General features: G+C 40.8%; 1 protein-coding gene across 1 annotated transcript in view; it reads left to right on the forward strand.

The window, feature by feature from the left end:
• Positions 1 to 17,758, forward strand: part of mfhas1 (multifunctional ROCO family signaling regulator 1) — a 33,760-nt gene extending 16,002 nt beyond the window's left edge. The window contains exons 2-3 of the mRNA XM_049604731.1: positions 13,640 to 13,912; positions 15,746 to 17,758. Of these exons, the coding sequence (XP_049460688.1) occupies positions 13,640 to 13,770 (131 nt within the window). The 3' untranslated portion in view covers positions 13,771 to 13,912; positions 15,746 to 17,758. The remainder of the gene's footprint in view (positions 1 to 13,639; positions 13,913 to 15,745) is intronic.
• The last annotated feature ends 349 nt before the right edge of the window (positions 17,759 to 18,107 follow it).

Raw genomic sequence — 18,107 nt, forward strand, 5'->3', positions numbered from 1 at the left:
GTCCCTAAAGAACACCCAAAGAAAACTTGCTGCAAACACAGTGATGAGCAGCTTAAACACCAATGTTTTGGGGCTAAAAAGCAGCAGAAATCAGTGGCGAGTCACTAAAAGACACCAACATTTGAGGGCGGAAAATACGCTGCAAACACATTGATGGGTCCCTAAATAAACACTCGTTTGGGGGCTGTTGAAAACACCAACTTCTATGGGCTGAAAAGCTGCTGGAAACACAGTGATGAGTCCCTAAAGATGTCCACATTTGGAGGCTAAATAGCCACTGGAAACACAGGGCGGAAAACATGATGAATAAACAGTGACTGGTCCCAAAAAAACCACACCTGTGTTTGGGGGGCTAAAAAGCAGCTGGAAGCACAGCGATGGGTCCCTAAAGAACACCCACATTTGTGGGCAGAAAACTTGCTGCAAACACAGTGATGAGCAGCTTAAAAACGCCAACAGTTTGGCGCTACAAAGCTCCTGGAAAACCAGCGACAGGGCAAAAAAAACCCCACCAATGTTTTGGGGATAAAAAGCAGCAGAAATCAGTGGCGAGTCACTAACAGACACCCACATTTGAGGGCAGAAAACACCAACTTTTATGGGCTGAAAAGCTGCTGGAAACACCCATGGGTTGTTTAAATTAATAATCTTCACACATTGTGACGCTCAGCTTTCAGTCTCTTTTACCAACGACGGCTGATTCTCTTCTCTTGTTATTCGGCTGTTGCTCAGAGCGATCTTTGTCTCTGTCAGTCTGGTTGAAGCATCGAGCAGCGTTTTGTTCTCGCTGTACAAAACAAACCCTTCATGCTAAATGTCATCTGTTTATAAGAGCAGTTCTCTAACCTAAAAGCATCAGAGACGTTTCAGACATTTCGAGGCGTCCTCTCACACATCCGACTGCAGCCAATCAGATTCATAGTTTTTTAATTACGGCGTATCTCAGACCATCTGTCCAGTAGTAATTCTGCAGAGATCCACTCGCCTCTGTTGGAATTAAAGTTTGGATGTGCCAGACGCCAGCAGCCATCTGAAACCACAGGTACCCAGGACTACTGTGTCCCTGAGGCCTGCTGAGTGAGCAGAGTTATTTTCGGTGTGTTTCCTCTGCTGTGGAAGTAGGCCACACATTCCTGAGGATCTCTCTGTCAGTGCAGCTGCTGATCACACAGGATTAGTCTGATCTGGTCACGATATCTGACTGTTATTCACTGACGGAGGCCGAGTCTCTGAGCTTCATCCTGCCGGCTCATTCTGCTCCATTTCACATATCCTGGTTTTTCTCTGGCGGCAGATCTCCAGCAGCTCTGTGAGTGTGATGAAGTCTGCAGCGTCTGCAGGGAGCCGGCGTGGTTTATTGTTCTGTGTTGTCTGCAGACACACATCAGATGTGTTGCAGTGCGAAGTGAACACAGGCCTGTTGTTCATCAGTCGACACACAGCTGATCACCAGCTGTCTGTGTACACGCGTCGACACACACACTCATGATGTAAGAAGCTGAACGGACTGAGTGTGTTGGTCTTTTTCTGGTCTTCAGAGTTAGCTGTGTCTGTGTGTGTGTGTGTGTGTGTGTGTGTGGTTGCAGTGTTAATCCTCGGGCTGAGCTGATGGCCTCTCAGCTGATTCATTCACACACTGCTCACTGCCTGTCACACTGGACTCACTGTCTGCTGCATCATGAAGCTCGTCAGCTCGTTTAAACGCTCCTGTTTCTCAGTTTCACCTCAGTCAGCGTGGGGTCACCTGGACCCTGAGCTGAGGTGTATTTGTGGAACAGAGATCTGATCAGACTCTGGTTGAAAGGTCGCACAGTGTCGTGAGGTGGAGGCACAAAAAACACTTGGCTACGGTCAGGAAAACATCAGTTTTTGGCTTAAAGTACCTGATTTTTCAGACACAATCCCTGCTGGAAAAATAGTGACATCTGAGTGAAAAGAACCCCTTTCTGTGGCACTGTCCCGGCAGGAAATACAGCGATGTCTCGCTAAGAAAACACTTTATGTGGCACTGCTAAGGCAGAACATTTCTGTACATTTTAGCAACATTGTGGTTACGTGTGGTTATACGATGTTTTTGCTTAAAATACCTGCTTTTGGTGGCACTGTCCCTGCAGGAAGAACTGACAGGTCTCTAAAAAACACTCATGTTTGGTGGCTACAAAGCTGCTGGAGACACAGCAACAAGTTGGTAAAAAACAGCAAAGTATGAGTTGGAAATGCAGCAATGTCACGGTAAAAAACATCCGCTTTTTGTGGCGCTATTTGGGCAGGAAAAGTAATGACAGGTCACTTAAAAACACTCATGTTTGTTTAAAAAGCCGCTAGAAACACAGCAACAAGTCTGTACAAAAACAGCTGCTTTTTGTGGCAAGGTCCCCGCTAGAAACCCAGTGATGTCTCTGTAAAACAATAACCACGTTTAATAGCTTAATCCCACTGGAAATCTGTGTCACAGTAAAAAACAACTGGTTTTTGTGGCACTCTCCTGGAAGGCAATGCTGCAATGTCTGTAAAATACGTCCGCTTTTCGTGGCACTGACCCAGCTAGAAACGCAGCGATGTCTTGGTAAGAAAACAACTGGTTTTGTGGCACTATGTCACGGCAGGTAATGCAGCAATGACTTTTTAAAAAACAGGCAGTTTTGTTGTTTGTTGGTGTGGAGCAGTGCTCTGCAGCTTGGCAGGCATCTCTCTACTGTAGGTGTCTCACCATCCACCATCCCCTCCACCTCCTGATGACACTCAGCTCATTTACTATGTCACTGTAGAACAGGCTGAGCTGTTGAAGTGCATGACGTATATGCAGATGACTGTCTATATGTCAGAACGTCACTTCTTGATGTTTGAAGTTTATTTCTTATTTTAACTCTCAAGAACAGAGCAGAAATATTCACACTATAAATTTGCTGGAATTACACCAGGATTTTCCCGTAATGGCTGCAGAAGATTGTTTGCATAATCCTACACATATATATATCAATTTAAAATAAAAACTATAACAGCATTCATTCTTTTTGCAGCAGAAACCTAAGGCTTCTGTCTTTATGTCATCACATTGTACGCGTGCAGTCATCTCATTTGGCTACGTTACGTGAAAACACTTGGTGGCACCAGAGAAATAAATGATGAACGTCTTTTCACTCTGCTCATAAAAATGTTCTTATCTCAAAAACTAAATAATGAACATAGTTCAAAATAACTTATAGAGTGTTAGGAAATATTTTGTTTATGTTTCTATATTTAAATGTTTTGTGTTTTTATTTTGTAAAATCTGTTTTTTTAATGCAACAATTTCAACACTTTAATCAATTATTATAGTTTATTGACTGACATAACCTTTGAGCTCAGGTTGTACAGATTTTAGGGATATGAAGCATTTGAAGCTACTCCAGGAAATGACATCACAGCGAGCAAACATACCAGCGCAGGCACTGGTGGATCATTTGTGTTGCAGAGTTTAAAGGGTTAATCAGTATTGTTTTTCTCTTCCTGACTTCTGTTTGGGGTAAACTGTTTCAAAACTTCAGTTCCCATAATGCTTTGGGGTGTAGTGTTGCCATGGAGTCAGCTGTGGGAGACAGGTTGAATTAGCTGTTAGCAGTGTAACCATGGAAACAGGAGAGAAATAGGTGTTGATGCCGAAGAAACACGATGATGATGATGATGATGACTGTCAGGAGTGTGTTTGGTATGGATGTTCATTTATTGATTCCAGGAGTGTGTGTGTGTGTGTGTGTGTGTGTGTGTGGTGGTGGTGGTGGTGGTGGTGGTGTGTGTGTGTGTGTGTGTGTGTGTGTGTGTGAGAGAGAGAGATGTTTTCGGCTAAGTCGACCACCAGCCGCCAGTGTCTGCAGCCCAGTGCATCATGGGAGCAGCAAAGCGCTCAGTGGGTCGGCTGAGATGGATTAGTCCGTGTTTTTAAGCAGATTTCAGCTCACATATGATCTTTTGTTCTCTGTTGAATCCTCAGTGTGACCTGGTTACAGCTGAGTGTGTGTGTGTGTGTGTGTGTGTGTGTGTGGTCATGTGATGAGGAGAAGCATCATAAATATGGAGCGAGAGTGACTCTGCAGACTGATGACAACACAGCCTCTGTTATTACGGGGTTTTATTGTCTCCTCCTCGTCCCCTGGTCGTCTCCTCGCAGCTCCGTGTGCAGCTCCTGGACGGAGACAGATTTCTATTTTAGGTTTGAGATTGTAAATATTTAAAGAGCAGGAGTGAGCGCAGGATGAGTGACGCAGGGAGGAGGAAGACATGATACACATGATGACAGTCGAGCAGCTTTTTGTTGATGATATTCACAGAAATAGAAGTTTCAGTTTAAAACATCAGATTAACACAAACACAGAAACAAACATGTTCGATAACGATCCTTAAATCTGGCCCTGAACCGGCATTCGTGATGAGATGTAACTGTTTTAGAACGTCACAGAGAAAAGTGTCAGACGTGTGAACTGGCCGGTCTGAGCTGGACTCAAGTCGGCTGATGATGTCACCTGCAAGTTTCTAATGAGAATGAAGCGTTTTGCTCGCTGTTTTTGCGTTGCTACATGCCGCGTGTTTCTGCGCTCTCGGAGCCTGGCGTTTTGCCGGAGCGCTCTGAACTCCTCGAGTTGGAAAAGCTTTATCTCTGCTTTTTCCCCATTGTCCAATGGGATGATTTGAGAGGCGGGGCTTCTGTGGTGGTCATGACAACAAGTTTACAGTTGGTAAACGATGGAGGAGAAACTGGTGGTAGTGGTTGCTGGATACCCAGAGCTATACGGCCTGATGATAGACAGCAGGTTGTCAAACTGCCCCTGAGTCATCCTAAAATCTGCCTGTAAACGTCCATGATGGAGGAGAAGCTCCTGGACCAACTGGTGGTACTCCCCATGATCCAGCCTCTTTTTTAGGGTCTCATGTACCCACACAGATCTCTGTTTATCTGCTGACAGCCTCTCACCCTCAACCAGGTAAGGAGATTATGAGGTGGTTGCCTAGCAACAATAAAAATGTGCAGCAAGCATTTTTCTACGACTGGCATTCAATAAAATAAGCAGTGTGATCAACGTGGCATCTACTGTTGACCTGCTGTCTTCTCATAAAGGTCCCCTTCCCCTTTTAAAAAGGACAACAGTGTGTCCACAGTGGGTCTCAGAGGGTTAAAGAATATTGTGCTGTAGTGGACCTTTTTACAGTGTACATGCTGTTTCAGGTTACAGGTGAGACGATGAAATATGATCCAGGAAGTTCAGTCACAGTTTTAAAGACACTGCAGAGGTTTGTAAAACTCTGACAGGATTTTACAACTCAAGAAAGTTGTTATGGCGCAGAGTATTTTATCTTGTGTCCAGTTGACCTCGGGGTAAACACAAACACAGCGCTCGTGTTTCAAAGTCATCCATCAGGAATGTGTGTGTGTGTGTGTGATGGTCTGATTGTGGCCTTAATCTGGTTCACTGGTGAAACAGCAGGACTTTCATAACTGTCGGTCTCTGTGTCGTTAATCTGAGCTCTCTGTGTTTTCATGCAGCGTGCTACTTTGCTTTATTACGTATTAGGAACAGTTATGTGATTACGGACAGTAGGAATCAGAGTTAGGTTGGTAGATCTCGTCTAATAAGTGTCGTCAAACAGACGGATCCATCAGGTGGTGCTTGAAGTTTGATCAGTGCTGTTGTTGACATGAAGTGGAAATATAATCTTTGATAGATGAAGAATCGAAGGCTGCAGCTGATTATTTTCTCCACAGAGTCCCGACACGTTTTCATGGAAAAATTTCTGAACTTTTAAAGGACTCATGATAAAGATTCCAAAACTATTCACAACATATAATTACACACACAGAACTGTACAGCGTGCTGTGTCCCAATGCTCATTATTGTATTATAATGATTGCATACGGCACGGTGGTGCAGTGGTTAGCACTGTCGCCTCACAGCAAAAGGGTTATTGGTTCAAACCCAGAGTGGGGGAGCCCCTCTGTGTAGAGTTTGCATGTTCTCCCTGTGTCAGTGTGGGTTTCCTCCAGGTGCTCCAGCTTCCTCCCACATGAATGGTTGGCTGTCTCTAAATTCCCTTTTACACTGCCAGATTTTCGGTGAACGTTGAGCCGTTGAGCCGGCAAGCTGCGAGCGTTTAGACACACGGAGCCGGGTTGGGGAGTTGATCCGAGGTGCCCAATTTTCCACCTTGTAGGGTAGACATATTGGCGAAACCTCTTGGTTTAAACAGACAGAGACGGCCTTCTGCAACAGGAGGAGCTGTTGATGACGGCGCACGTGCGAGCCACTGGCGGTGGATAAACAGGAAACAGCTGATAGCAGGAATTAGCGAGCAGCTAGTAGCAAGAGGGAAACACAAACCTGACAGACACTGTAAAGATGAGCAACTGAGGAGACAAGGAATTGCGCGCCCTCCTTGTCCTCGCAAACGAAGAGGCCATTAACCGTCAGATGACGGGGACGGTGAAGGACGGGCCGACTTATGAGAGAATCACCGAAGGACTGACCAGCCGCGGCTTCCCTCAGAGTACGTCACTGATAGTCTGGTGACCTGTCCAGGGTGAACCCTGCTTCTCGCCCAGTGTCAGCTGGAATAGATTTTCCATGACTGTGAGAACCCTGTTAATAAATCACATGTCAATATTTGGCCGAATGTTTTAGAGATGGAGAGAAAATGTTGCTAATAGTTTAGCCTTCAGATTCCCGCCAGATCAGCAAACTTTCTGTTGCTGCCTTTACACAGGTTAGTCACAGCCCTGCTGCTGGCCACCAGCCTGCTGTGACACCTGGAGCTGGGGGAGGCGTACCAGCCAAATTGAAGCAGCTGTAGCAACCAAAGCTCTGTCTCCAGAGCTGCTGGCCGCTCTCCTCCTGGGGAAACAGTCCACAGTGGCGGGGAGCAAAGCAGAGGGATCGTGGGGTGCGATCAGATAAACAGACAGAGATAGGGAGAGCAGAGTGAGGAGGCGCTGAGCCAATGAAATAAGATCAAATAAATCACTGTATGGAAACACTGAGTTACTGTATGAAATCCGTGCACATGCCCAAGGTCGTCTGGTGGGAGGGGCTTAGGACAGAGAGGAAAGAGCTGCAGGAGGAGGGAGGCACTTTCAGATTTTGACATTTCTTTTTTTTCCTTCTCCAGATTTCTGCCCTCAGCTGCAACGTTCTGTTTATTGACTCGTTGATTAATGGCTTCTCTAGCAGGATACGTGTTAGCCTACTAGCCCGCTTGGCTCGTGCCCAGAAATCCTCAAAGTCCCTCAGTTCCTCCTCAGTTCACATATTTGAGGCTCACAATAGAACAGGAAGTGAAGTTGGATGTCTGAGCTGTGTTTGGAAACAGTTTGTGAGCAGCGGAGCTTGAACGCTCAGCGAGAGTTTCCTGGAGACAGGAAAACTTCTCCCGCTCCCAGAGAGGAGTCGCTTCCTTTTATGGCCGTGTGTGAACGACCTTTAGTTGGCGGGGAAATGAGCCGGCGGAGCAGGAATGTAAATGATTCCTCTACCTGCTGATGGTGCTGGAGGGCGGGGGGGGGACATTCCTGCTTCCTGATGTCAGGTTATTGTGGGTTACTGTGCGACTCCTTTCAGTCACCGTGAGGAGGAGGAGGAGGAGGAGGAGGAGGAGTTATCAGGCTTTGACCTAATTCAGGACACACAGCTGGATGTTTGAGCTCAGCTGCTTCCACTAATGAAAAACACATCTGATTTCCAGCAGGGGAAGAAATATTCACATATTTCACAACAGTCTAAAAATACTCTGATAGGAAGTAAAATTTAAAGTGCTGCGTTCAGAATCTTAAAGGTACACTCTCTAACTTTCAATTTTAAACCCTGTTTTATTTCAGATGGTCAGTGTGCTCTTTTCAGTGTTACATGTGCACCATAACTCAGCTCTTTATGGCTTTAAAGTTAATCTAAAACTCTTTTAGTTCTTACAAGCTGATCTTCTTTTTATCAAGATGTCCAAGAGATTTGGAGCCAAAAGATACTTTAAAGGGCAACTTTGGTATTTTTCAACCTGAACCATATTTGATGTTTTTGTGTCTTTGTGACTAATGACAATAATAGTTTTTAAATTGATTCAGTTTTGAGCAAGAAATCAGTGAACCAGACTGCAATGTAACCACTCAGGCAGTGTTTCCCATACATTCATTTATCTGTGGCGGTGCACCACGAATAAATTATCTCCGCCACATATAGATTTTTCTGCTTTTGGCGCTACCTGTTCGACCTCGCTCATAAACACATTATAATGGGACTCAGTGTCTGTGAATGTAGCTTGTCGTTACAATTCTGGTGCAATAGGTGGCGGTATGCATCGTAAAGACACACTTAACGCACCTGGTCCACCAGAAGAAGAAGAAGTAGACGTAGTAGCAGAATGGATCCAAAGACCTCTCAGTACAAATATGTGGGCAAACAAGTCCAAAAGTGGTCCGAACAACTCTAACTCATCATGTTATATTAGCTGTTTTATTAGCCTGTGTCTGTATTAACATAGCTGGAAGCTGTGCAGAGACATTAACTCACGCTGTTAGTAGTGTTAACTGCAGCGCGAGTCCCGTAGCAGCTCGCCACCCTGTTAATCAATTACAGCGGCTCCACTGGCAACGGGAGCGGCACGACAACCCCCGTCTGTCGCGCGACAACTCTCTATTTTACGCGGCTCTTCTATTTTTGTCACGCTACGCTCCCCTACGTGACCCTCCAGCAGATAAAAACTACATGAAATAGTGTGTTAAACGAGTACAATGTGTTTTTAAATGAATAAACCATTATCAGAGGTGATATGTGATGATTTTTTTTCATGCATTTACCCATGTTTATCCGTGACATTGTGTAAATGTCCGTGGCGGACATTTGAAAGCGAGTAGATGACAAACAGTACAGCAAACTTGTAGATAACTCAAATATATGTAATAACTTAGGTGGGAAATGCTTTAACATTTCATGCAGCCTCTCGGCTCGGCAAACAGTAAACAACCCCGCTGGCGTCTCTACGTGTCGCTTCCGTACGCAGTCAGTGGAGCCCAAATGAATACGCCGCGACGCTACGCTGACGTGACGTAGGTTTGCAGCCGGTGGAGCCCGGCCGTGTGGTTCTGCTCGTTAGTAATTAACGTTGGATGTTCACTTCTTCACACAAATGAGTATTGAAAAATATTTTTAATACCCCCACCCCTCCCAGGACCACACCACCACGAATAGATTCCTGTCCTGTGGGAAACACTGCTCAGGGCGTGTTCACACTGTCAATAAAAGGTTTTTGTCACTGACAGGCTCAGTGTCTGACAACATTATGGAGTCTGGTGGGTTTGGTGACGGTGATTTCAGGGCTGTTTCTGGTTAAACAAAAAGGATCTGACTCTTTAACATTAAGCTCTATCTCTGTAGGGATCCTTTCATAATGTTGTCAAAAAAGTCACTCTGTACTTTTAAGTAAAAGTATTAGTTTCTAGTAAATTCTATTGTGAAAATGCATAAAAATAAACGTCCCTACATGAACTTATTCAGGGCTGAAAAAAGTCGCCCAGGTGAAAATATTAGACACAAAAAGTTCTCCTCTAAAGATGCACGAGCTGATCATCAGCCTGAGGTAATGCAGTGACAGACAGACCTCAGACGTGCAGAGAGAACAGCGAGGATCCATAATCCTGATGGTTTAAGTGCTGCTGCAGACTGAAAGAGAGCCTTTATTTATCCCACCTGAAACAAACCTGCTTCTTATCTTGTTGGTTTAGCAGAGAGCAAACAGTCAGACATTTCTCACAGCAGGTTCTTCACCTGTGAAACACCTGTCTGAGTCACATGAAACTGACAGGATGATAAGGCTTTATTAATGTCTTTATTCAGAGGATAATAACAGATGACGTCACTTCTAAGTGTGTACAGAGGCGCAGTACGTCTAACTCTTTCACCTGTTTTAAGTATTTATGTGCTGTGTATCACACTGATAAGTCAACGTATCAGTAGTCCTGGTCTCTACGAACAAAATGAGGCATCAGGTTTGGGTGTCACCTGCCCATTGGGACTGACCTCCCAAAAAAATCTTGACGTTGTCATTTCAGTAAATTGCCAAAAAACGTTAATGTTGCAGTTGGAGTGAATGGATGGGCCAAACATCAACTATTCCACGTGTAGGTGATATAATCCATCATAAACCTTTATTCACATCAAATGTTCCTTCACATTCAAACAGCCTTGGTTCTACTGAACAAGACAATGTGCAATCATATGTATTTTTAAGTCATATTAAGCCAAGAATGTTTTCTATCGTCTGTCACATTACAAACAAAAAAGAAAAGAAGAAAACCGACTATGCAGAATTCATCATGGATTACTCACAGGTTCCTTTTGGCTCTGATAGGCTAATAATATATTAATAAAAGCCTTTACTGCTGTGAAACCTACATAAAATATTAGATACAGAAACTGCACTGGATAAAACAAAATACAAAATCTGAATTAGCCTATAATTCATAGGGATTATAAATAACTCTGTTCAGCTGTCTGTCAATGCATCTAACAATACTCATATTAAAATCAATATTAATCTACAGTTGAATAAATTTAAATGTTTGACTTCACCTTAACCACCAGATCACACCATCAGAGCTAAGCTAAAAAAACAGAATGCTTAGCTAGTAACGTTAGCTTGTAGCAGAACTAGTTTAGCAGGAGTTTTCTTTTCACTTTTAACTTAATTTTGTCTAACTTAGTCGTAAAACCAACTGTAGATGTTTTAATAAAATTGTTTAGTTACGTATATAAGCAGATGAAAATTAAGTTTAGTTTTGTCTTTAGCTAAGGCTAGCCATGGCTAACTCAACAGCTACATTAAAATCAATAATAATCTACAATTGCATCAATTTAAATGTAAGATTTAAAGGTAGTTTAACCACCAAATTACACAAATAACGCCAAAGCTAGAAGCTAGTATGGCTGTTACTGATGCTGTGCTAAGTATTAGCTTGTAGCAGAACTTGTTTAGCAGGAGGTTTTTTATCTATTAAAACTTGATTTAGCCTAAATTAGTTATGTGTAAGAAACATCTGCAGATGCTGATTTATAAAATGGTTCAGTTACATTTACCAGCGAGGGAGAAACACCAAGTTAATTTAGCTTTAGCTTTAGCTTTAGCTAAGGCTAGCTGAGGCTAACTCACACTATCTTGATGTATGCTAGCTCTTTTGCTTTAGCTGTTTGTGATTATTTTACAGCCTTTTTCCATTGAAATGTTCTTTGTATAATATTTTAAAATGTTTAATATTTTTATAACCGATGCCTCAAAGTTGGATTATTGTATTAACCCAATTTTGACGCAATATGTAGCTAGCTAGCTAAAGTGCTTTGGTGTATGGAAATTAAAAACTGAATTCAGGTTATTATTAAGGCCTGATACATTTGTTTTTAGTCACATGTCATTATCAATATTATTATTATTATTATTATTATTATTATTGTTATTGTTGACACAACAAAACAAATTGAATGACTCGTGATATTATAAATGAGCACGCGGCCTGTTAATCTGGGGTCACAGTGAGATTATAAACCAGAAGAATTACTTTGGAGTCTCTACATTGATCTGCTCCAAAATATGGCAGGTCACCATACACAGCTGCCACAACAACATTTGATTTCATCATCTGAATCTGTGTAAATCTGCAGAGATAATAAACAAATTCAGGGTATTATTGATCTGATAAAAGGAGGTATTAAACGCAGGATAATCCCGAGGCTGTAGATCAGTGTGTCTGGTGTTCAGTCTGTGTGATCCAGTTGTTTCTGAGATGGTGTAAATGATGGTGTAGGTGTGTGAACACTTGAACACACGATTGATTATTAAATAATTATCACAAGCATTAGTTGCAGCTTTATAATCACATTCAGATCGGTAAATGCTCCTTTTATTGGAGGGATTGGATGCAGAGGGGTGTGCAGTGCTTAGGGGCCTTTACGGATTTGTTTATTTGTAATTTATTTATTGCTCTCTGTTTGTTGGTATTTTCGTGTCTCCCAAAACCTAATAAAATGTTAATCATTAAAAAAAACAGATGGTTTACACCCAAATGATCAACTATTTATAGGTTTACATTATATGTTAACAGTTGAATAACTACTAACTAAAGTTTAACTATGAATTTTAACTTTATTGATCTCAGATCTTTCTCAGTCTGGTTGAAAGGGCTGAAAGGGTTAGTGTGTGTTCCCGGCTGTGTGCACAGTTACTCAGGATGTGTTGGTGAACGTGTGGATGTGAAATTTTCCCATTGAAACATGACCTCAGCAGGGACACGGTGGAAACAGACACACGTACAGAAACAGTGTTAAACAGGAAGCTAAAAATATCACACAGTCTTTTACAGACAGCAAGATTAAGTGAGGCTTTTTCCTAAACACACCTCCTCCTCCTTCTAACAGCATTTTAACTGTGAGCAAACAATGGGACATTTTAAGCACATACAAAAACATCTATTTTATTATTAGTGTTCATGTATTTCAAATTTATTGTCATATTTTTATATTAATTTGTCATTTTACCACACAGCGAGTGAGTGCAGTGAAGTTTGTTTCTCCGTCACACTACACACACATAGAACATATATACAAATATTTAAATTAGAATAGAGTAAAACAACTAAATACATAACATAACATAAACAGTAACTTGTAGACATGTACTTATTTGATGTGAATTTGATTTGGTTTATTTATTTAAAACATGTTAAAATTAAAATAAATTTAAAGGAAAAAACACTGAACAAGAGAAACAAATGAAATAATCAGTTATCCTAAAGCAAATTCTCATAAATAACATAATTAAAAATTATTTAATATTTACATGTCTCTGAATAGGAGCAGGAAATAGTCATATCGCCCTACTCATTCTTTACATCCTCATATATTTTACTATTAATTTTAAATCATTTTGCAGTCAAATATATTGTCATGATACAATTATATATTATTTTATTTGTTTATTTTATATTTTATTTTTTTTTAATTGTATTTATTTATTTTCCCACTTTGTTTATTAGTTTCACATTTAAGAAAACCTGTATACACTTTTTTTTCACCCCCAGGGAAACAAACAGATTCTAGTATGAGATAATGATGTGCCCCCACAACAAAAAATAAAAACATTAAAAGAAATTAAATTAAAATTAAATAAAAATGTTATATATATATATCTTATTTAGATATAACATAAATAATAAGACAAATTACCTCACGTTCATTCTGCCAACCCGTCCTTATCACTACTCCTTTTATAAAAAAATTTTTTTGTTTGAATTCTTTAAACTTTTCCTTAAATTTACCCCACAAATTAAAATACACATCATCTTCACAGTGGTTTCAGTTAAACTTTCTTCCCGGTCTGAGAGCAGTTATTGTATGTTACACAGAAATAAACACTTTTATTTTGTATAAATATAAAATTATTTAGACTTTATTTCATTATTTGCTCTGTATTATTTTTTGTGCTGAAGCCAAACCCCTGTTGTTTAAACAGAAGGACTCTGCGCCCCCTGCTGGGCCTCCTGTGACTCTGCAGCACTAAGTCAGAGTGAAGTGTTCATGTTCACTGATGCTGAGATGGTAAAACGTCCTGATGACCTGTCGGTGTGGTTGTGTTCCAGGTGAGCTGCTGAGCCAGCCGAGGCCCGACGGTCTGACTGAGATCATCTGTCCAAAGAACGGCTCGGAGCGGGTCAACGTGGCTCTGGTTTACCCTCCGACACCCACCGTGCTCAGCCCCTGTCTCAAGTGATCTGAGGGGGGGCCAGCTCGTCTCACTGTTTCACCAGAGCCTCCACCTCCACCTGTACACCCCCCTCTGTCAGCCTGCTTCATGCCCCCACCACACTGAACTGAACCTCCTGAAGGCAGCACGCTGGATCACTGCCTCACATGTACGTACTCTGGACTGCAGTCACACTATAACTCTTTACTCTACTGCCAGATGAACATACATGTGGTATAGTCCACACTTATCTTAGAGGAATAACTGAATAACACATTCTAACAATGGCAATAATAATAATATAAACAAAGAAACAGGAATGTTATTTATACTTTTAAATATTTCTCATTCGTCTGAGAACGACAAATCTCAGCGAACACGCAGCTGAGGACTAAAATATTTCTTCTAATGAGACAAATTCACGCAGACACATTTAACAGCAGCTCTGAGTGATCACATGATTAATCACATGTGAGATCAAAGCAGGAGCAGCCAATCAGAGACAAGAATTTTACCTACATCTGCAGTGTATCCCCATACATACAGACGTATGATAGCTAATGAATTACCAGCTCACAGATTAGTGCTCCTGCCAGTCTGGTAAGGGTTAGGAAAAGAAACATGGTTGGACATTATCACATTATGTAGTTAACATAAAGTTACATAGCTTAGGTGTAGGAAAAGAAATATGATTGGACGTTAACATGTTACATATGTAATGTAAAATACATACTTAACATAAAGTTACGTTGGTAAGGTTTAGGAAAGAAAAGTTACATAGGTTAAGTTTAGGCAAAGGAACATGGTTGGACATCGTCATGTTACACACTTAACTTAAAATTATGTTCTTAACGTAAAGTTATGTAGTTTAGTTTAGGACAAGCAACATGGTTGGACGCTATCACGTTGCGTACATAACGTAAAGTTACATACTTAACAAAAAGTGACATAGGTTCGGTTTCGAAAGGAAAAGTTAAACAGGTTAAATTTAGGCAAAGAAACCCGGCTGGGCATCGTCATGTTATGTACTTTACGCAAAGTTATGTACTTAATGTGAAGTTACATACTTAATGTAAATTTACATAGGTTAGTTTTAAGAAAAGAAAAATGGTGAGACATCATCACATTATGGACTTAACATAAAGTTACATACTTAACATAAAGTTACGTAGGTTAGGTCTCGGAAACGAAAAATTGGTTGGACATGATCATGTTTTGTACGTAACATAAAATCTAATATTTAACGTAAAATTACTTAGGTTTAAGAAAGAAAGGTTTCATAGGTTAGATTTATAAAAGTAAAGTTACGAAGGTTACGTTTAGGAAAAGAAACATGGTTGGACGTCATCACATGTACGGAATGTAAAGTTACGTACTTAACATAAAGTTACAGAGGTTAGGTTTTGGAAAAGAAACATGGTTGGACGTCATCATGTTACGTTCTTAAAATTATGTTTTGAATGCAAAGTTACGTAGTTTCGGTTTAGGAAAAGAAAAACGGTTGAATGTTGTCACATTATGGACTTAACATGAAATAACATAACATAAAGATACTTAAGTTAGGTTTACGAAAGCAAAGTTAGGTTACGTTCAGGAAAGAAAAGTTTTGTGGGTTAAGTTTAGGCAAAAAAACCTTATGTTACGTACTTAACGTAAAGTTACATGGGCTAGATTTTGGAAGGGAGAATAGTTGGACATTATAACGTAACATACTGAACATAAAGTTACATACATAGTAAAGTTATGTATGTTAGTTTTAGGAAAAGAGGCATGGTTGGATGTCATCACGTTATGTACGTAATGTAAAGTTACGTTGGTTAAGTTTAGTCAAAGAAACATGGTTGGACGTTGTCATGTTATGAACGCAATGTAAAATTACGTACTTAGGGTCATTTTATTTGTGAGAAATCCTGAATATCTCCAGAGGGACTGATTATGTGTAATACTTTCTGTGCTGTTAATTTCTTCGTATATTAATTTAATTTGTCTTCTCATGTTGCAGGTTGTTCGGCTGTGTCTCTGATATGTCATCACGTGGACATCGAACAGTATTTAAGGAGCACAAACTGTAGCATCAGCGAGGCCTCGTCCCTTTACTGACCCACCATGGTTCACACGTCTCTCAGTCTCTGGACAATAAGATGATTTTTTATTTTGAACTCTGAAAAGACTCTTTGAATCATTTCTACACGATGAAGCAAAAGTACAAACTTGTTTTTAACGCTGAGAAACTTGTTTAATCGTGGGCCAGATTTCTGCCAAGTGTCACCTCGGAGCTTTTTACTGGACTGAAATAATCTGCAGTATGTTTAAATGTGTGACCCCCGCTCTTTGTGTTAAGTGTGACAGCATGAAAATGTGTTGAATTTCAGTGCAAGAAGAGGAGCTGCAACGATGTGTAAATATTTCTCTGGGCCTACATTTCAGGTTTGGAGGTGGGGCTGTGTCGGGAGCTTAGCTGTGATTTCAGATTTATTAAGAGGTTTAAATCCCAGCTGTTCAGATAGACACCACTCCAGTGGTGGTGAAGCTACAGCCAGCAGCTGGTTAGCTTAGCTTAGCATAATGACTGTAAACAGAGGGAAACTGTAGCCAAATTAAACATAAAACGTAAACAAATATAAATAAGTTAAAATGATGATTAAGTATCATTGTTTACTGTGAAGACACAGCGAGGAAAATTAAAATCACACATTTTTAAAGGGAGATTTGTGACTTTCTTCAGCCAGCACCTGGTTAGCTTACCTTAGCATATAGACTGGAACTAGGGCAAATTGTAGCCCAATTTAACCTAAAACAATAACAAATATGTATAAGTTAAAATGACATTTCAGTATCATCGTGTAATGTCCAGAGACAGTGAGGAAAATTAAAACTGCAGATTTTTGAATGGAGTTTTGTTATTTCTTCATCCAGCAGCTGGTTAGCTTAGTTTAGCTTAGCATAAAGACAAGAAACAGTGAAAGTTTAACCGAATTAAACATAAAGCAATAACAGATATGAGTGAGTTAAGATGAGTGTTCAGTATCGATATGTAATGTCCAGACACAATAGGGAAAATTAAAATAACAGATTTTTGAAGGGAGTTTTGTGACTTACTTCAGCCAGCAGCTGGTTAGCTTAGTTTAGCTTAGCATGTAGACTGGACCCAGGGTACTGTGTAACCGAATTAAGCATAAAACAATAACAAATGTGAATGAGTTAAAATGACATTTCAATTCCAATATGTAATGTTGAGACAGAATGAGGAAAATTAAAATCACAGTTTTTTGAAGGGAGTTTTGTGACTTTCTTCAGCCAGCAGCTGGTTAGCTTAGTTTAGCATAAAGACTGAAAATGGGGACATTTAAACCAAATTAAACATAAAACAATAACATATATGTTGTTAAAATGACATTTCACTTACTGGGGTTGAATATGATCACTTATTCTACCTGAGCTCAGCGGAAACAGAACAACAGTCAGGTTGAACTCAGCTGACAGCTGCTGGTTAGCCGAGCTAAGCTAACCAGATGCTAAGTGACACAGCTCCAGCTCCATTATAACAGGAGAGAGGTGCGATGTTCCTGCAGCAGAAAATCACTTCTCCGTGTAGAAGTTTGGTGGAGCATGAGATGAACTTTAATGCCAAGGATGTGGGAGCTGAGTGGAGATGAGATCACATATTTATCCACAGCGTCCCGCAGGACTATCAACTGTACATAGAAGGACGAGAAGGCAAAGAGCATCAGGTGTTAGCTTCACCTCACCCCGTCTCTTCAGATTCATTTCTGGATGTTTTTTTCACTGAACTGTGTTGAGGGGATTTTTTTTGTCCGATGTAAATAATATCTTTATTTTTGTATGTTGACACGAGGTGTCGCCACTCTTTGAGCTTTGACTTTATTTACAGTGCAATGTTGTGCATGACTCACTGTGAGAGTGCACACGGGGTTTTATATGTAGCTGGTTCCAACATCTCACAGGACAACATGAAATACCAAATAAACCAATAACTGGCTTTAGTACCACTGAACTCTGCTGTCTTTATTTTACACAGTGCATCTGAACACATGGAAATGTTGCCACTGTACGTCTCTGTAAAACACAGGTACGTTTCATACGTTTCACACATCAACGTTTCTAAAGTGACTCATCAGGAGGTGGAGGTGATGGAGGATGGTGTGACAGCGAGGAGAGACACCTGCCAAGCTGCAGACCGCTGGTCAACACCAACAACACAAGTGGTTGTTTTTATATGTAGACATCACTGCGTTTCCTGCCAGGATAGTGCCATGAAGAGAGTTGGGGTTTTCTTTCATTCATTCATTCATTCATCTTCTAACCGCTTCATCCTCTTGAGGGTCGCGGGGGGGCTGGAGCCT

The sequence above is a fragment of the Epinephelus fuscoguttatus genome, linkage group LG18, assembly GCF_011397635.1.
Source record: "Epinephelus fuscoguttatus linkage group LG18, E.fuscoguttatus.final_Chr_v1".
Lineage (NCBI taxonomy): Eukaryota > Metazoa > Chordata > Actinopteri > Perciformes > Serranidae > Epinephelus > Epinephelus fuscoguttatus.